The sequence below is a fragment of the Haliotis cracherodii genome, unplaced genomic scaffold, assembly GCF_022045235.1.
Source record: "Haliotis cracherodii isolate W230 unplaced genomic scaffold, xgHalCrac1.p SCAF_11, whole genome shotgun sequence".
In the NCBI taxonomy this organism is placed as follows: Eukaryota; Metazoa; Mollusca; class Gastropoda; order Lepetellida; family Haliotidae; genus Haliotis; species Haliotis cracherodii.
The window spans coordinates 38,306,696-38,327,601 of NW_027266266.1; the positions used below are offsets into that span (position 1 = coordinate 38,306,696).

A 20,906-nucleotide genomic window follows, 5' to 3' on the forward strand; every position below is an offset into this window, starting at 1 on the left:
ATGAACTTTTAGGCAGTAGTGTATTTCTACACACATGGGTATGATTTAAAAACGATATAACATGGCAGTAGTTTAGTTAGCAGTTCTACAAACATGACTATTCAGTTCACTATTTCATTGTCAAAAGCAAAAGCTTCGAGTAGCTTGATTTTATGCATGTAGTAATGAACAACTGCTATATCTTATTTCACAGACACCACATGTAATGGCTTCAAATATTTCATTTGTGCATTTAGTATGTTTATGTTTAGCACTATCATATACAAAATCTTATATATAACCAGCTGTTGTAAAGTTATTACCTGAAGAGGTATTTACATAAGCAAGTTTTGTTTGTTTACCGATCCAGATTTCGTTTAAAATAAAAATATGTTTAAACCATACAGTCTAAATCATATGTTGCAGCAGCACAGAGGGGACGCACGTTACTGTATCGGCCCAAACAGATCCTATTTTGTTCGTTTGTTGTATATGTCGGGGTCAAAATATCCACCAGCAGACAAAGCGACTTGGTTCATGTAAATAAAAGCAACAAAACTCTTTTCATATTCATCAGAAATCTCTGTAATACGAGGGGGCAAGGGTGGCCCAGTCGTCTAATTAGCCGTGATTCGCTGTGCAGAGTTGCACCCTTGGGCACGCCAGAAACCTATGATTGTGGGTTCGAATCCCGGTTCGCCCCGATTAAGTTTCTAGGTTTTTCAGCACCATACCCGTGCTCGTAGGTTTCACCGAAGTGGTAAACGTCTAAGATCTGCATCACTTTGGGCTTTCCTCCCACATTAAGCTGACACTCCGCGATATAACTGGAATACTGTTAAAAGAGGCGTTAAACCCAACTCACTCACTCACTGTAATTAGAAATGTCGAGTGTATGATTCCGACTTTATCATAAGCATGGGTTCATGAATCACAATCAAATATTGCTGATACTAGGTGTTTTTGAGAAGGCGAGCGTCTCCCCACAAACATATGGAAAGTTGAAGTCAATTGTTCCCTTGAAACAACATATAGTACAAATGAAACAAACTATCGGCATCTGTATCAAAGGTACTACTTTTGTCTAACTCGTTCTAAACATTGTCCATTGCCAATTCCTAATCAGTGATTATTTAAGTCCTGGCTTCCGGTTGCCAATTGCGATAATTACTGTAAAGTGTTGGCTTCCATTGTCTGTTGCTAATCCCCTATCAGCGTAATTTATCTGTTGGCTTCCCTTGGTGAATTTCCACCTTTAGTTATCTTATAACTGTTGTTGTACATGTACCTGTATGGGACCCATGAAGATCCGGATAGAATAGGTCATCAGCAACCCATGTTTGCTGCAAAAGGCGACTAAGAGGATCGGATGGTCAGGATCACTGACTTGGTTGATGCATGTCAACGTATCCAAATTGCGTGGATCGATGCTCATGATGACAAGCATTGGATTTTCTGGCCCAGACTCGATTATTTACAGACCGTCATATAGCTGCAATATCGCTGAGTGCGGCGTTAAACAACAAACAAACAAACAAAACATATATATTCTCTCTGCCTCATAGTATTCATTCACCCGATAAAGGAGTAAGAATATACTCCAAAACGTTGTGTTCCTCATAATAAAGAGGTTGACATCAGCAAATTCTCCTCCTTATATGTATCACTTCTAAATGCCTCTCAAAGGCATATTTCTTTCTATATCACCGCTACGCGGATGAGACTGTAGCCTTGCCAACAGATCCCTTTTCATCTTATTCAGATCCATTTGAGGGGGCATGATTGGTATGTGACAGGTGTGAAAGCAGTTCATAACAACAGGTATAAGATCCTGCTCTATTCCGTGTTTGAAATAAGCTGAACTCATTTGATGGAGCGCGTGTGTTCTCGTTGTTTTTGTTTAGGTGTGAATGTTTCTTACCGTTCTTGAAATACCGCCGTTTGTTGTGATTCAAATCATTATTTCCTTCGTCAATGTCCACAAAGATACTGATCTGTACCATTTGTGTTTATTGTCCGTTTTCAAACCATTACCGATCTGAGGTTCAATGTTGCATCACTCAAGACTGTCATAATAAAGTGTCATAATAACAGCCAAGACCTTGTAGTTTATGGCTCTGTGAGGTGTTGTTTAAACGAAAAAGCTTTCATGTGCTTCAATTTTATTTCAGATGATACACCTGTTGCCGCGAGGAGCATATGATAGGTATACACTATGTCACTGGTGGTTTCAGCTTCTATGATTCAGTGTTTTAAGGGAGGAGATGTTTACGAGAAAAGATGGACGACGCACAAAACTTCTGAGGTAAAAACTGTTGTGGAAACATAGTATATTGTTCGGCTCCTCTTTTCACAGTGATACACTGTGAGTTTTTTATCTGTTTTGTCTATTGATGTGTCAGTAGAACGTGCCCGTACATCACTCAAATATATATAAGGGCTATGTGTAGATTGATTTGGTTTCGGGTATGGTGATACTTTATATCATGTTCGCATTGTACAAACTGTTACATCTTCAATAGATATTACCGTGGTGTGACTCAATATACTATATACACAAGACGGTGGAAGTTTTGATTATTAAGTCTCGAGCAAGTCCTTGAATATGTGGCTTTTATATACTTTTGTGTGACGGTCACTTCGATTCGCTGTGCAGAGTTGCGCCCCTTGGGCACGCCAGACACCTATGATTGTGGGTACGAATTCCGGTTCGCCCCGATTATGTTTCTAGGTTTGTCAGCACCATACCCGTGCTCGAGGGTTTCACCGAAGTGGTAAACGTCTGAGACCTGCATCACTTCGGGCTTTCCTCCCACATTAAGCTGACACGACGCGATATAACTGCAATTATGTTAAAAATCGGCGTTAATCCTCTCACTCACGCACTCACTGAAACAGTGAATCAAGATAGTAGATGGTGTGATATCGTGTCTATACAAAATACACGCAGAATAGCAATATTGAACAGAATGCTTGAAAGATAAACGCACTGAAATATTCTGTCTTCTTATGAACCGCATCCCTGCACATGATAATTTGCACATATATCGGTGCAACACATGTAGTTTTATTGTGCTCACAAATATATATATATATTGGAATGAAGAAACTACCAAATATTCCTATTTTTCTGAAGTAACGAACAGTTCATGAGTTCACAACAATGCGCCAGTTACACAGAGGAGCGTCGTGTTCCTTGTCCATTTTGGTTGTACATTGAAGCACAGACATCTCAAAGATGTTTCATGCCATATCCATTACCCCTTGCCTCGAATTGCACAGGCACGGTACCGTGTAGTGCGCTCAGATCACAAATCAGGTGAAGGTAAGCAACATTGGCCGTTGAGAAAAAAGTTGTAAGGATGGCGGAAGCTTGATCCCAGGTTCTAAAATCTGGTATTCGATTCTTCCCCACATTGAAGGACCCGAAGGCGAACGATTATATTCGAAATATGCCAGTCTTTTCTCAGCATGCGCAGTGACCGGGTAGCTGATAAGATGAGATTGTGAGTGTCAACCTTCTAGCACATAGAAGACAGTTTGGGTTGTATATTCCCCAAAGCTGAGAATGAAACTCGAGTGCACACTGATCAATTTACCGGGGTAATAACATAGCGCTATGAACATGCTTTTGCGTGTGGATTTAATTTAAGCATTATTGCTGTCCGTGTGTCTTCCCACCTTTGTTCCAAGATAAAGTAAGTAAATGAGTTTGGTTTAACGCTGTTGTGAACAGTATTTCACTTATATTACTGCGTGTCATCTCAGGAAAAAATGTCAGGGTTAGACGTTTATCACTGGTGAGTGAATGGGTGAGGTTTTACGCCGCATTTAGCAATACTCCAGTAATATCATAGTTGGCCATCACTGGTGAAACCTACACGCGAATGCATGGTGCTCAGTAACCAAGAAACATTACCCGGATCTACAAATAACGCTCATACGTTTCTGGACTAGCGTTATCGGCTGGCTCTGGTGGTGCTATCAATAGTCTGTGCATGAAAATATGTTTCATGTATTTGGGGTAGAACATGAAAAGATTTCACATACGATGGGGGTGGGGTGGGGAGGAGAAAGTGAATGTTACCAGCCCCACGACCAATCCCCCTGCCACATACCCATCCACTTTAATAAATTACCAGTTCCTAATGGGACGATAACATCCCCGTGATCCTATACATATGATGATGTGATTGTAGTTTAGCAGCAGGAAAATATAACGAGTAATCTCAACAACATTTTGTCTGGGTCGAATAACTCTCTACCTTCTTGATTACACTTGATTATTTTATATCAATTTGACAGGGCTGATTTGACAGGGGAGTCTTCCATACTCGTCAAACTGCTCCTTAATGAATTTTGAATATTTGTTGATATATGACCCTATCGTTCAATCATAATGACTTTTTAACAAATTTTTACATAGAAAACTAGTTTAAGCTAAATGCCAAAACAGTTTGAGTTCCTGCTGGTTGTGAAAATACACATAGAAAATCGGGAGATGACAACAGAATAGATATTGAAGATAATAGATATTATTGTCCAATAACACTCCTGAAACACTTTGACATGTTTACCAACAGCTCTTCCCGGACTGTTCGTTACTCATGCAAACTTTTCGATTTTCTTCAGTTTCTTTTTCAGTTATTGCACACCTGCTAATATCACCATCAGCATGTGCGAGACACGTTTACATACGGACAACACATTGTCATCAACCCGTCTCCAACAGTAGTCAGTAAGTATTATGCCAGCTACACCTAAATATTTACCCATGTATACCAGTGTCAGTTAAAGGCATTTTTCTTCATCTCCCAGTTTCAATAAGTAGATAATGGTTACAAGAACTAAACTGAAGTAAGACTCGCCAAACGTTTTCATGCACTACGTTAGAGTAATATTAAAAAAATTAGGCAATCCTTTTTTTATGATACTATACATTGTACCATTTGAAGACTTATCTCTTGCACATTTATTTGTTTATGGACTACATGTTTTATATAAGTAGTTTTATTTTAAACTTTGTGATAACCAGGTAAAAAGTTCGTTTGATATATGAAATGTGTTTATATTTACATTTTCCAAATAGGTCTTCATTATATAAAACATGTAACTTGTTAACAAGAGAGGATAATTTAGATGATTTCCCGGAGAGTAATTTTGCCCCCAAACATACCATTCTCATTTCAGCAATGTTTGATAGATGGTGAGTTCCACGTTCCCCATGTAACATGACATTTGGAGTACTTTTTCTTAATGATAAAAGATATTTTAGAAAACGTAGATAGACACCTTCTAGAGTTGAGATGTTTTCAAATCCCCATACTTCGCATCCGTAGAAAAGTACTCGTAAAAGGACACTGTCAAAAAGCCGCAGTTGACATTTATGTGATAAATGCAATTTCCGTCCTTGTCATCAACCATTTATTTTTTTTCTTCGTTAAAGTGAATTTTTATTTTATTTTTAAAGGTAACACCATGTTAGTTACAGGAATCAGCCTTTTCCAAAAAATCATGACCAATTTTTAAATTATGTTAGAAATCATTTTTTTTATCCACCATATAATCATATTGTAGGTATGGTAGTATTAACCTAAAGCCTCCACTGTATACAATAAGTATGAAATGAGTTTAATATATGTTTCAGATCATAAGCATTTGTGGCCTAAAACTGTATCATCTGCGTACAGTAATACAAATATTGTAATTCTATTTTCGTTTCGATCACAGAATTCATCTGCTTTCAATTTGACACCTTTACACGAATGTAAAAGTGCCGCTTCAAGGTCATTAAAACATTTGCAAACTAGACAGGCGACTCGTTTTCTCCTTGTCTTACTTCAAATTTACATGAAAAGAAACTTGTTAAATTACCATAACAGGAAACACATATTTGATATTTTGGTACATATATATTATAAATAACGTTAAAACAGTTTCAAGTTATGCTATTTTGTAATCGTTTTTGCCAAAGTCTTGATCGCCAAACTGTATCAAATGCTTTTTGAAAATCTCCAATGCACAAAATACATTCTTATTCCTGGGATTTAATCATTCCATGAGGTTATATAGAGCGAACATGTGATCACTCGTGGGAAAACCCTTTCTGAAACCTGCCTGACCTTCCAACAGGAAAGAGTTAGTTTTGATGAGTTTGCAAATGGTTATTTAAGACTACTGTAAAAAGTATACAAAACAGCTCATCAAGGTGACAGGTCTGTTATTTTAGGGGTTTGGTGGGATTTCACCTCTTGTTATAGCTGAATTAAGAATAGTGTTTTCGTCAATGTTTACTTCACGAAGAGTATATATATCAAAGTTATCATCTGCCGAAACTTCGTTTAAAAGATTGAAAAAAAGGTTGAATAAAGATCAACTATCTGGTAGGTTTTCATTGTCAGACTGCCTTTGCTTGAGAAGATTCCAACATGAACGAGGGTAACTTCTGTCAATACTAAATAATTTGTCTTGAAGTTTTGTTAAAAGCATAATTGAAAATTTATGAATGCAGTGTTTACAACTTTTACTTGCAATAACTAGTCGTTGTTTATTTGAGAGCTGAACGTCACAGAAACAACTGACATTTCAGTTCAGTGTCATAGCTGGATCGTCCCGCCTTTGTTCTAAGCTGTACGACAAGAGGGGGACTTCGATTTATTTACAGTTTATAGTTTATTTCATAGAAAGACATATATTACAATATATATTTACAACTAATTATTTTTCAATAAAGTTTTCGTCATCAAAGGCATGGATAAGTCATTCCTAAAAGTTATTTGGTAGACATGCAGAGGTATTTACTGAATGTGATATGCCGCTTGTGAACATGATGCGTGATGCCAACCAATGTTTTGACCTTTACGGTGTACCTCACTGGTACACATACTAATGTGAGTGGCCAATGCTGCAGGTACAACAAGACAAGCTTACCCATAGACGGATACCTGGCATCATCAGTGCTTTACAATGATCCATTCATATACTTTTCTGCCTCAACTTTCCTCTTTATCCGCCATGAAATCTGTTTCAACAGATATTCGAGAATTGACGATTCTCTAGCGTTAACGTTTTGAATTTTTGTGAATTGTTTTCAGTTTGTATGCATTTATGTCCGAATTGCTTACTGTTAAGTGTCAGTTTGCAGCATATTGTATTTCAGGCAATGAGTGCCAGCCTGTTTCTCCTTCTTCTGGCAGTAATATCTGTCGAGAGCTCCGGTAAAGATGAATTAATGTTTCTTGCTATGTATTTAAAATATCAATCTACATATGCATAGTCCATACTATTTTAAAAATATTTAAGTGATTGTATGAACCGAAAGCTTGGAAGCATTAATACATTCTTGGATTTTGAACATATACAAATATTGTAGTGTCTAATGTCTAATCAGAATTTATTAGTTTCAGATCCATGTTCAAATTTTACACTTTTTCAAAAACTTGACCAACGCCAGTCAACATTTAGATATGCTGCACCAGGCATTGGTGATAGTAAACTAACCCCAGGTTGGTATGGAATACCAACCAAGTGGAAACTGCTAGAATCAGCACCTAAAACCCGTTCCTGTGGAACACGTTATCCCTTGTGGAAATCAGGTACGTTGGCACTGTCCATGTACAGCCTTACGTGGAACCCTTCTCTGCGTGGTGAGCACAGACCTCTACTAGTTTATTCACAATCCCCTCACATTGACAAAGACTTTGACAAACAAACATGCGCGCAGAATACATCGATAATGCAGTTGCCAAATCTATTCTTAAATCGTAAATCGTATTTATTGCTGAAGAAACATAATTTAGAAAATAAGGTACTCTAGGAGACGTATACTTTCAAAAGCAATAACATGTTGAGAAGCATTGTTTATTATCACACAACTGATTACATCAGTATTTGTCGTACATTTGAAATAAGACCATAGAGTGAGGGTCAAACACGTTGAGCAAAAGGACTGACAGGAAGGGATGCAATATGAGAGTCTAACCATTACAATGCTAATTCGATAATGGTTCACCCATATATTACTGTTTGGTATTGTTGTCTGCTGAAAATATAATGTATTTTTTCTCCCATAATAAGGTCTGGTTGGTGAATCCGTTTCGATCTGCATAACGACTGGCAGAAAGAAATGCTATAAGAAATTCCAATTCGAGACGAGGCAATGCGACATGGTTGTGATCTTACACTTGACGAAAGTGCGACGCATGACGGGTTTTTGTTTGGGTATGTGATCCCTGTGGAGTATTTGGCGACCATACGTGGGACAACACAGCTTTGTCGGCAACACGTTTTGCATGATCACACGACAAACAAACTATTGCCAGGGTTTGATTCATGTAATTTGTATTATTTATGGCAGATTCATATTAAAATAAAAAAGGACCCTTTTCAGCATTTGCATCGAATCGCGAATGTGGCCAGGATTTTGCTTTGTGTCACAGAAATGAATAGAACAAAGTGTTGTTCGAACAAGAATTCCCTCCAGTGCTTATGACCACTCTAGTTACACTTAGGATTTCCTCATGTTATAAAAAAGACACCTTTTTGTGTGACCTCTGTCCCAATTAACGATACGATGTGATTGTTCATTGAACTTGTCTTTTTTTTACCTTACTACTAAAAGTATCTAAAACTGACATCTGGTCAAATTGCATTATGTTTCATTAAAAGAAACCAGTACAATGTAGCCGAGATTAGGCAAGTCATGTTGTCTTACATATTATTGACTGGTATGTTGGCTATTGAACGGGGTCTGGATTTCATTAGTAACTATCCTAATTTTCAATAATTTTGGTTAAAATTCATTGGTTCCTGTTGTCACACTGCTATTTGTTTCAGAAAACATAGATCCATGCAGGAAGAATCCTTGTCTAAATGGGGGAACGTGCCAGTCACAAAATGAGCGCTACATATGTAGCTGTCTACCTAAGTACAGCGGACCCAACTGTGAAAAAGGTAAGTTGAAGCATGCAGGGTATAACAGTGGCAATCACACATATTTTTTTGAAAACACTGTTAAGATAATTTGTTAAACGATTATTACTGTAATACAAATTCAAGGCCTCAGTAGAGCTTTCAAATGATTTATGGTTCACATGTGGAGTATATTTCCAAATGTGACCCATAAGTGACTATAATGATTTCGAATCCAGTTCCCTATTTTGTCTTGTACCATATGGTCCCGTGTTTGTTCGGATGAACATTTTCCTTACTATCTGTTTGTGACGAGTGACACTGGTTGGCACGATACCTTCATTTTTTCGCGGACATCATTATTTAATAGTGGTTCATTCATGTATTTTTGCTGAATAAGGTCAGACCTTTTGGAAGAATGTTATTAAGTTGGGGACTGTATATTCAGTGTCATTACATGTTACATTCGACACCCATTTAAACTTAAAACGAAAACTTTCAAAAGATTTCCAAATTTGACGCATCAGAGACATACATTATGTCCGATGTAATTCCCTATTTTTATCGTCCCTGTTTGTTCAGGTTACCAGTTTGTTTAGGTTGCCTTTGCATGTATTTGTGATACGCTCACCTTGGCTGATTGATAGAAAACTATCAGAAGCAGTCCACATTCGCCGCCACAAGCCATCAATCAGCAGAGATCAAGGCTATTTCATCCAATCATCCTACTCATGTATGCAATTGTTGTTATTGCTAATCCTCCACCTACTATATATATTCTGTACAATGTTCCTCATTCAGCCGTGCTTGACAACGGTATAAGGATCTATACCGAAACGTTGCCTGTACAGCATTAAAGAAGTTGTTATCCATAAATTGTGTCTACCTTGTGAGATGAAGATATTCATTTGAAACATTTGATAGATTTTGCGATTATTGTCACATGCATAGCTGATAGAACAGACAATAATCGCTTTTGTCGATACTGCCACACACACGGGATTACAGTTATGAAGGGTCATTCTTTCGTTCATTTCTTTCTTTCGTATTTGTCACTTCAATGCGGCCAAGTAGGTCAGCCTGTTATATAGGTGCAATACGCCATCATCACTCAAACATCTGCACACACGAATCTAATGATCACAATGTGGATGTAATTGATGGCCCGTTTGTTTTGCACTTCATACTCTCCTCTCGGTTCATCTTTTCTTTCTTTCCCGTCGTTGCTAAGATGTATTAAGTATTATCCTGAAAACATATAAACATCCAGAAAATGAAACACAGACAGTCTATGACGGTCTTTTTGACAGTGTGTTATGATGGTTTCATATTTCCTCCGCAGGTGTACTGCATGTACATTTGTGAAGCTGTAATATGTTCCTGTTCAAAACATTATCGAAACTTGTATTTCACTTAGACAAAGGGTTTGTAAAGGGCGTCTACAGATTAAGGCATTTGCTGTTTCAGACGGGATTGAAGACATGAAGCCTCGAGTCTCAAAGCTCAAGAAAGATCCGGAGTGTCCAATTAATTCACCGGACTGTCGCTCCTCCAACTGCAGTATTTCGGCAGTGATATCGCACATTCACCTCCACGTGATATTTTTAACTTTGGTACAACTGTTAAAGCATTAAGGCTCTTTGGAAAGACTTGTCAAGGATGACATCACCGCTTCGGTAACACATGATATACACATGTACATGCTCCTTGAAGGAAAGACAAAAGGCTGTGTACGTATCTGAATACATCTTTGCAATAAAATGTTGTTATATTTGGAATTTAGTTCTCTATGGAAATACCCGTGAAGATCCGGGATAGAATAGGTCTTCAGCAACCCATGCTTGCCGTAAAAGGCGACTATGCTTGTCGTAAGAGGCGACTAACGGGATCGGGTGGTCAGGCTCGCTGGCCTGGGTGATGCATGTCATCGATCCCAACAATTGTCTGGTCCTGCCTCGATTGTTTACAGACTGCCGTCATATACCTGGAATATTGCCGAGTGCGGCGTAAAATAACCAACCAACTCTATGGAAATAGTTTGTATGTCCGTCCACAAATGAAGTCAATTGTGCATGGTCTTTTTTATTTGGCAAAATGCATACAATGTACATGAATGAAAACAACCGGTGGAAAATGGAAGAATAATAATGGCGAACGTCCCTGTCTCGTCATATTCACCCTTTTGATATTAATGTATCTTGTCTCGATAAATCCACCTGGAAACGAGTGAATCTGTTGCAGTATTTCACTTCGGTCAGCATTTTGTAGGGGCTCAATAATGATCGGTGAATAGCTGCACTATTGCTAAGGGACTAGCCGATTATTATGTGAGTGAGTGAGTTGGGTTTCTTGGGTTGGGTGTCAGCTTGGGTGGAAGGTAAGCCCGAAGTGATGCAGGTCTCAGGTGCTGACAAACCCCCCGATTACAAACATCGAGTAAATTGTCCAAAATTGGAGAGGTGATGCACACAAGAAAGCTGGTCTTGATTTGATGAGAAAGAGTGGGAAACGAAATGTGTGAGAGATACTTTAACACGTTCTTGCCTCACTATTTATAGTCTAATGTTTCGAAAACATGCTACACCGTCCGCGGTATATATCGGACCGGAACTGACATCCAAATATAGTAACTTCCTGACGACTGGTCATTGCCCAAACCATATCTCAACAGAAATATGTAACACAGTTACAATCACTCTTCAACAACAAAATGATCTGCCATGTAACAACAGGCAGCTTGGGTTGTATATCCCAAGTGATCTAAGACAATTGCGTGCGCACTGATCCATTGATCGCGTTATCATGTGGCGCTGTGGTCATGCTTAGGGTGTTGATTTGGCGCATATATACATGAAATACTGCATGTTGTTTTCAACTTTTTTAAACTCAGCATAACACGCTGGGACGATGAATGAATATGTGTAAACATTGTAAGAGGGATTCTAAATCTAAGTAAGTCTGGAAAATATCTTTCATTTCACCCCAAATATGCGTGTAAGAATATTTCTTGAACTTTCGGCACTTTTCTCTGAGCAAATTGGTCGAACAATTTTGCACGCATTGTATGTGCACAAGCGATGAGATGGAGGGTGACAGCTGTGATTCAGTCACAAGATATCGAACCACTGACACATGCTTCAAGATCTAATGTTGTTGGGAATATCATCCATCAAGAGGCTTGTCAGTTTAGAAATTTATGATCAATAAATGCACTGGAAAATCATGTTTGTGTTCAAACGTGTTAGCTCCAGAGAAATATTATTTTGAAGGCTTAATATCAGAAGGATTGTGAATCTGATGCGGTTTGAACAAGAAACATACCTGGTCTGCGCTTATCGTTTGTCGTTATGTGTATAATGAAGAGTTGCAGTAAGGAAATGCAACCTCTTACGCTGAGATGCCGCATGACACATTCATAAAGTCAAAAGCTACATACACATATAGTACAGAGTTTAAGGGGTACTGGCATCGGAAAAATGTCAACAAATTAAATTAACTAACATAACAGTTCCTGGTCCCATAAAGGGGACTGGTCCTTTGTCATATACGGGGATTCAGATTAGGGGGTTTCATAGCTAATGAGGGTGAGTCACTAAAATTACGTGTGTGTGGGGGGGGTGGGGGGGGGTGGGGGGGTGGGGGTGGGGGGGGTCTATGTTGAGGAGTGAGGGGCATAAAATGTGGGGATGTCATCAAGATATGATACAGACCAGTGAGCTAGTAGGTGAGTAGGGTTTAACGCCGCTTTAAACAGTATTCCAGTTATATCGCGGCGTGTCAGCTTAATGTGGGAGGAACGCCCGAAATGATGCAGGTCTCAGACGTTTACCACTTCGGTGAAACCCACAAGCACGGGTATGGTGCTGACAAACCTAGAAACATAATTGGGGCGGATCGGGATCCGAACCCACAATTATCGGGATGAAACTCTGCACAGAGAATCGCGGCGCCTCAGACGACTGGGGCCTGTTCTAGCTGCGAGGTGAGACTGATGACCGCGATAGTATACAGAACTCAGCGTCAATGTTATCGCTGCGAGGAGCTTGTATATGTGGAGGTCGTGAATCGTGAAGCATTGTACCCAAAGTCTTGCCCCTCCCCCAGTTAATGACTGCACAATAGCATCAGACAACACACTGACAGCCATAACACTAATTGTCAGTACCGCATACGCAAATTACGGTTTGAATTACGTCATACAGAATAATGCAAATTTGACCCCCACCACCTCCAAATGTAAAAATAGTGATAAGTGTCACGTGACAGAACATTACCAATAAATATAATTCTACTTTCTGTTCACGTTGTTTGGGTAGTTTCTGTAAACGCACGTCTAAACGTCTCTGGTAAATCTGGATTATTATTGTGGGACGTAAACACCAACTGAGATAAGGCTTTTGTCCCGAGCACTTTGGAGCTAGAGAAAGGTCAGTGTGACCCAGATAAGCTGCATAGCATATCAGGTAATTTCTAGTGTTGAGCAATACACCAGTATGAGTACATGCGCTGTTCTATCAAACAGAAAGTACGAATTACTTCTTTGAACCATAACCGAAAGTGGATACGAACTGTATTTACAAGTGATGTCCAACAAAAAAGCGAAATAACAGATCTGATAATTATGACTAAACGACGATTTTACGACCGCATCTAGAAACGTACATCAGCAAATCCTACTGTCTCGATGAAGCAACACAGTATGGATCGAGTTCGGCCACTCATATGTCACTTAGGTATATGCCCTTCTTTTGAAGGTTATGTCGGACGGTCCTTCATCCTCAAGTGTGTACAACATGGGATGGGTACGTGGAGTGGGGTTGGGGTCCATGTAGGTCCCCGGAGACAGGGGCCTCTTCCCAGGGCAAGGGACTTTCACAGTCAGTTAACTCCCTTCCTCCAGAAGAGGGTAGGGTTCGTTGAGCGGGGATGTTGATATTGCGGTGATGTCACATAACTATATGTTAAATGTTATAGATATCTTGGCTTATGGTTCAATGAATTCTTAGATATGAGAAACACTGTTAGCGAACTCTATTATCTGGTTGAACCAGTCACGTTTTATGGATCATCAATATGGGGGTATATCAATCACTGGATTGTCTGGTCCAGACTCGATAATTTACAGACCGCCGTCATATAGCTGGAATGTTGCCGAGTGCGGCGTTAAACAACAAACAATCAATATAAACACATGTATGCAAGTTAATATCTTACAAAAGAGATCATGTCGTGTTTTCTGGGTGTACGTGAAACCACTTCCAATCGTGCTGTTGATGGGGCTTACCTCACAAATTGTTAAAGTAAATACTAATGTTTTAGACACTTTGAACAACATTCATCATATGGTCTAAACATAAATGTAAATCTTGGGCCAGGAGAATAGACAAATTAGCATTCAGCCACACTGTTGAATATATTTTATATTCAAGATTTACAAAAGCGAAAATATAAATTTTATTAAACAACGCTTTCATATTTATGTTAATAACTGGAAAAAGGATTTATGGGATGATCTCAGCAAAAGGTAACAAATTAAGAATATAAAGACAGTTTAAATCTTTTAATGCCATTGGACGATTTGCATTGAATATTATTTTTAGAGACCAGCTCTGAGTGTTATTCCCTGCCTCTTGCATTGGAAACAGGTCGTTTTAAGAAACCACCAACCCCTTCAACAGATAGGATTTGTACACATTTATTTTATCTCTTTAAACATTCTCACTGTTGAAGATAAGACCCACTTTTCAAATGGTACTCTCTTTTATTCTGATTTGAAAGAAGAATTATTTTTTTGAAGCGATTGATAATATTCTACATTTTAAAAGTCTTAACAAAAAGGATCAATTAATCAATTCAATGAAAAATAATTGTATTCAACTAATGTCATCAAGGACTCTTCTAAATATGAGTAAGAGAAGGCTTTCTTATATGAAAACTTTTTTTATTTATCGGTATTCTTTTTTAGAACTTTTACTTTTTTTAATATCATATATTTTAAACATGAATTATTATGGGGATAGGTACATGGGACGGGGATTGGGATGGGTACGTGGGGCGGGCATGAGGATGGGTACATGGGGCGGGGATGGGGATAGACACGTGGGGCGGGGATGAGTATGCTGAGCGGGGATGGGGATAGGTACGTATAGCGGGAATTGGGATAGGTACGTGGGAAGGGGATGGGTATGGGTATGTGGAGCTGGAATGGGGTAGATACGTGGAGCAGTGATAGGGATGGGTATGTGAGCAGGGATTAAGTAAGTCCGTGGACAGGGGATGGAGATGGGTACGTGGGGCGGGGATGGAGATTGGTACGTGGGTAGGGGATGGGGATTGGGATGTGGGGCGGGGATGGAGATGGGTACGTGAGGCGGAGATGGGTACGTGGGGCGGGGATGGGGATAGATACATGGGTAGGGGATGGGGATTTGGATGTGGAGCGGGGATGTGGATGGGTTCGTGGAATGGCGATGGGTTCGTATAGCGGGGATGGGGATAAGTACGTGGGTAGGGGATGTGGATGGGGATGTGGAGCGGGGATGGGGATGTGTTCGTGGAACGGCGATGGGTTCGTATAGCGGGGATTGTGATAGGTACGTGGGTAGGGGATGGGGATTTGGATGTGTTCGTGGAACGGCGATGGGTTCGTATAGCGGGGATGGGGATAGGTACGTGGGTAGGGGATGGGGATTGGGATGTGGAGCGGGGATGGGGATGTGTTCGTGGAATGGCGATGGGTTCGTATAGCGGGGATTGGGATAGGTACGTGGGTAGGGGATGGGGATTGGGATGTGGAGCGGGGATGGGGATGTGTACGTTGAAAGGCGATGGGTTCGTATAGCGGGGATTGGGATAGGTACGTGGGTAGGGGATGGGGATTGGGATGGGGATAGGTTCGTGGTGTGGGGATGAGGATGGGTACGTGGAGCGGGGATGAGGATGTGTACGTGGAGCGGGGTTGGGGTAGATTCGTGGAGGGGGTATGGAGATTGGTGTGTGGAATGCGTATTAGTTAGGTCCATAGGGCGGGAATGGGGATGGGTTCGTGGAATGGGTATTATGTAGGTCCATGGAGCGGGGACGGGGATGGGTTCGTGGAATGGGTATCAGGTAGGCCCATGGAGCGGGGATGAGGTAGATTCGTGGAGCGGGGATGGTATGTGGAGCGAGGATGGGCTGGGTCCATTTAGCGGGGATCATAGGGATGGGTAGGTGTAGCGTGGATAAGGTAGGTCCGTGTAGCGGTGATGAAGAAAAGAGAATGTTGGAGATAACAGACAGCGACAAATCCCGCGGTAGTTTTCATTTTACAATAACATTGTTTGATTGGAATTGTAGAGAACTTTTATTTATCTAAACATATTACACAAATAAAGCCTTTTGTTAATGACGTTCCTTGTTTTTCGTCGGGTTGTAGATCAATCAAAATGGAAAAACAGGTCTTTTATTTTAAAAACATAAACTTAAAAAATAATTATAAATATATTTTGCCACAAGCACTGTTTGTCCGTTGACATACTTGCTTTCTACCGCATGCAGGAATATACAGTCACCTGTCCTTACGCAGTTGGAGTACACAGTCACTTGAGGACAGTTAACATGGCGGAAAGATTCAACTGTAGACTGCTACTGTCCTGCTTTGTGTTCATCCTATTTGGCGCTGAATGTAAAGGTAAGCAGATCTAATGTGTTAAGGAAAGATTACGGAGACCAATCGTAGTTGAGTAGTTGAGTAGTTGAGTGAGTAATATTATATATAAATGTAGTATAAGCCGCAGACAGCAATGTCCTGGAGATGGTCCGACTATCTGTCCATACTTGATAGAATCCTCTTGGGAACATTGTCGCGTTGTCAACCTTACGAAACCAAGACAAAAATAACCAAATGGAGACAAAGCAAGTAACTAAAACTAATTGCTACTTTATGAATAAATTGTATTGTCGCTTTTTTGGACAATTTTAAAAATAAAAAATAAAAAAATGACACTGCAAAAATGAAATGATAAAGAGGTCATCACGCTGCTGTATTTCCCAATACAGGATATAATAATACAGGATATTTACTATCCATGTCAATATGTTTGCTTCGCTCCACTAGGCTCCACATGTTAGCTAGGGTTTTATGGATAATTGTATTCTACAGTCTGTCAATCGGAATGCAAGGACGGATTGTGTCAACCAAGTGGACTTTGTGACGACTGCCGTGATGGGTTTTATGGTATCCGATGCAACAAGAAATGTCCACCGACATGCACTGACAGCTTGTGCTACAGATTCAACGTGTCCTGTAAGAAGGAATGCAGTGAAGGTCTGTACGGCAAGAAATGTGACAAGCAGTGTTCCAGGTGTCCGGGCTCGTGTCACCGGAGGACAGGAGAGTGTGCAGGAAACTCTTCAGCGAGAATGCATTTGTCTTCTATGGATCACCAGTCCCCGGTAGAATCTGATGCATCTGAAGACAGTGTTCCGGGTAAAATATATCCATATTTGCTGTTACGTGTCACTTGAGCATATTTCTTCTTTACATGAACATGTCTACACAGAGAAGTCAGGCCCAGTTGAAAATGTTTGTTTGTTGTTTTAGATGCTCTAAAGTGATTGATATTATGAGCAACGTCTCTCGTCGTCGGGGTAAAATGACACAGACCATCTGATCGCTTCCGTGGTCTAGTGGCTAGAGCGTCTGCCTCGAGACCAGAGGGGCGGGGGTTCGATCCCCGACCGCGTCATACCAAAGACGTTAAAAGATAGTTTTTGTTGTAACCCTGACTAGCGCTCGGCATTAATGGGCTGACCAGGACTGGTCGACTCGGAGTATCCAGGCAGGTGTTGTTCAGTGAATTATATACTTTAGGATATATATGACATTATGTATGTTTCATATGTGAAGCCAAAATAACACAGAGGAATATGCATTGCACGTTCAACATCCCCATCCTCTCATCGCCTACATACATCGACGTTGACGTAATATTGCCCTAAAACTTTACAAAAATATAAATATATTATTACCTTCTCCTTCACTTTCAGATCCTATGTTGCCCCTTGTCGGCGAAATATGGATCCCAGTTGCAGGAATACTCGTCATGGCACTTATCACAGTACTTGTGTGGTATGTAGGAACACTACACTGCTTTACATAGGGTATACTTCAGAGTGATATTTTACCAGTATTTACATGTAGGTGCGAACTAATATTCTTCATACAGACGTCGAATCTTTGTACGGTGACATGAACTCATTTATCTTAGTCTCATGAGCAAGCAAACATTTAGTTTAAGCGAATGATTTTAATATGACCATGATGATGTTTATTACATACATTCTGTTTGTACCTTGTTTCGATGACAAATCAAATTTAGAAAGTTCACATCTATATTTTCAGCCTCATACAGAGGAAGAGACGGCTTACCAATCAGTCCCGTGTGCCTGAAGACAAGGACACATCCAAGCAATCAGACAACGCGTCCGCTAAACCTCTTGTTGAGGCTTGATGAGGATATGTCATCTAAATATGTTTTGGTTGGTTTGTTGGTTTGTTGTTTAACACCGCACTCAGCAATATTACAGCTATATGACGGCGGTCTGTAAATAATCGAGTCTGGACCAGACAATCCAGTGATTAATATCATGAGCATCGATCCACGCAATTGGGATCGATGACATGCATCAACCAAGTCAGAGAGCCTGACCACCCGATCCCGTTAGTCGCCTTTTACGACAAGCATAGTCGCCTTTTACGGCAAGCATGGGTTGCTGTAGACCTATTCTTCCCCGGAATCTTCACGGGTCTCATCTAAATATGTGAACTTGTGTATTGTCTGAATACATTGGTTTTCGGTTTCTGTGGATTTGTATCTTGGGGTTTGCTTAAAACAGAGATATCAGTGTGAGTACCCTAACGGTGTAACATTTTATCAATGAAATAAATCGTCAGTAAACTTTTCCTAATGACGAAGTCCTTATAGCTTGGGGCTGAGAAAGGAACAGCTTTGTACTATATAAGATTTGTACTATATAATTGTTGTGCCATTATTGACTTGAGGGAGGCTAATTTTCGTATATCTGAAAGCTTACTCTCGCGAATTAAGCAGAACCAGTTACATTGTTGGGGAGTACTGGCACCCCATTGAATCAGTAGATTAAGGTCAAAAGATTGTTTGTGTTTGTCAGAGAACTTTGCATGGAACAGCATTTCAGGAATATCAAGGCGCGTTAGCTTGATGTAGTGAGAAAGCCTGTGCAGGTTGTTGGCGTTTACTCCTTTTTTAAACCAATGAGCTCTGGCATGGTGCTGGCAAACCCGGACACACAGTCAAGGCCAACCGGAAATCGAAGCTATGGTCTGAAATAGATGTTTCTGAAATGCCTAAGTGGCGCAACCCGATACAGCATTGGTGTTGTTTTATAGTGTGTAGTCTTTAACAAAAAGGTAAATAAAGCAATGCGGTATTTTACATTGTATTGAACTTGTTTTTAACTTTCTTTTTGTAAGATACTTAAATTATGCTTACACTTCCACAGTGTAATCAATCATTGTTAGTTTAATCATATTATATGCAGCTTACCTTAAGGGGATTGGTAAACAGGCTTAACTATGTAAATGCCACTCCCTGTTACATGATTAGATTTATGTTGACATCAAAACTTTAAGGTCAAGAAACAATATAAATTATATAATAAGAAGACCACTCATGTTACAAACACTACAGTCATATGCGTATAAGCTTTATAACATATGTTCATACTCAATTTACAAACCAACCTCTATGTTCTATCAAATCTTTGTACTCTTTAAAACACCAATAATCTACGACCATCTGAACGACACGTTACAAGAAGGCAGTAAAAGTGTATAAATTACTGATTTGAACGTAAACGAATCAAAATGGATGTTTTGAAATAATGCTGAAGATTGTGTATGAACCAGGACTTGTTTTCGATCACTGATTCAAAACACGCAATCCTTTACTGTTATGAGATGAGTCGAACAATTTTAATTTCAATTCACAACACATTATTTAAAAGACCTCCAGCTTGTCCAGATAACAGTGAATTTTATTTGGTAAAACCAGAGCACAGTTTTGTTTTTGCTATGATAATCTGTACTTTAAAACATGAGTGAGTGAGTGAGTGAGTGAGTTGGGTTTAACGCCGCTTTTAACAGTATTCCAGTTATATCATGGCGTGTCAGCTTAATGTGGGAGGAAAGCCCGAAGTGAAGTTTACCACTTCATTGAAAACACGAGCAGCGATCGGATCATATCATATCCCGGAGGTTTTCGTTAATTGCTAATCGGTTCTAGAGCCTCTATATCAGGAAATAATTTTGAATAGTTAAGGTAGTTGTAAGTAAGGTGAACCAACTCTTGTCACTAATAATTTCAACCCAAGCCTGCTACCTCCTTCCAGCAAATCTCCTACGCTGGGATTACAGGACGCAACAGACTCCCAAAACCCTTTTACGCAGGAGGCTGAATTATGTTACAGGTATACAGTGTCTTCGTAGCCAGGCGTGGATCATTGCCCCTGCTAAAACAGAACACACTGACGTGTCGTGTCGATGTCGGCCAGGGTCGCCATATTTGATATTTAGGAGGAAAGCTCCCCGTGGCGCTCCCGGGACAAGGCAAATAAAACGAGAACAAAGGAGTACCGCTCGTCAATTTCGTTACCGTATTTATGCATGTAAAGTTAAAATGTTCAAAATGTTAGAATTTTACAAAACTGTTTGATTGACATTCTAGAAGTTGGCAAATAAGTAAGAAAAAACGTACATCTTTATGGATAACAACTTTTTGCATATAGCAACGTTTCGATGTAGATTCCTACACCGTTATCAAGCTTCTTTTTATCCTTAGAATGTACATATTCATATTAATGTTCATTCCAGGTGACGAACTTCCTATACGTGATCTGTGTAGTCAAAGTCAGACATTTTGTGGTTGACGATGTAGTTTTTCAGTGACCTGAGGTGGGAGTCGATCTGTTAGTGAGGAGAGATGCAGAGGGGTTGC

At 39.8% G+C, this 20,906-nt stretch overlaps 1 protein-coding gene and 1 pseudogene across 2 annotated transcripts; both read left to right on the forward strand.

Annotated features, from left to right (window-relative positions):
- The first annotated feature begins 4,654 nt into the window (after window positions 1-4,654).
- Window positions 4,655-10,523, forward strand: LOC139455751 (uncharacterized; annotated as a pseudogene).
- Window positions 10,524-13,202: 2,679 nt separating this feature from the next.
- On the forward strand, window positions 13,203-19,446 carry LOC139455752 (uncharacterized). Of its 2 annotated transcripts, none has more exons than XM_071237295.1 (5): window positions 13,203-13,352; window positions 16,429-16,561; window positions 17,033-17,359; window positions 17,920-18,001; window positions 18,275-19,446. In XM_071237295.1, exons 2-5 carry the CDS (start codon window positions 16,489-16,491, stop codon window positions 18,381-18,383), a joined length of 591 nt encoding a protein of 196 aa, XP_071093396.1. In that variant the 5' UTR covers window positions 13,203-13,352; window positions 16,429-16,488; the 3' UTR covers window positions 18,384-19,446. The 2 variants fall into 2 exon arrangements, with proteins under 2 accessions (XP_071093396.1, XP_071093397.1); XM_071237296.1 differs by having other exon boundaries at window positions 13,203-13,316.
- Window positions 19,447-20,906: the final 1,460 nt, after the last annotated feature.

What these genes read in the sequence shown, in the direction of transcription:
- LOC139455752 (XM_071237295.1), top strand. Translation starts at nt 16,489, where the DNA reads ATGGCGGAAAGATTCAACTGTAGACTGCTACTGTCCTGCTTTGTGTTC. An exon ending in ATTTGGCGCTGAATGTAAAG is followed by an intron (nt 16,562 to 17,032) that starts GTAAGCAGATCT and finishes TGTATTCTACAG; the next exon opens with TCTGTCAATCGGAATGCAAG. An exon ending in ATCTGAAGACAGTGTTCCGG is followed by an intron (nt 17,360 to 17,919) that starts GTAAAATATATC and finishes CTTCACTTTCAG; the next exon opens with ATCCTATGTTGCCCCTTGTC.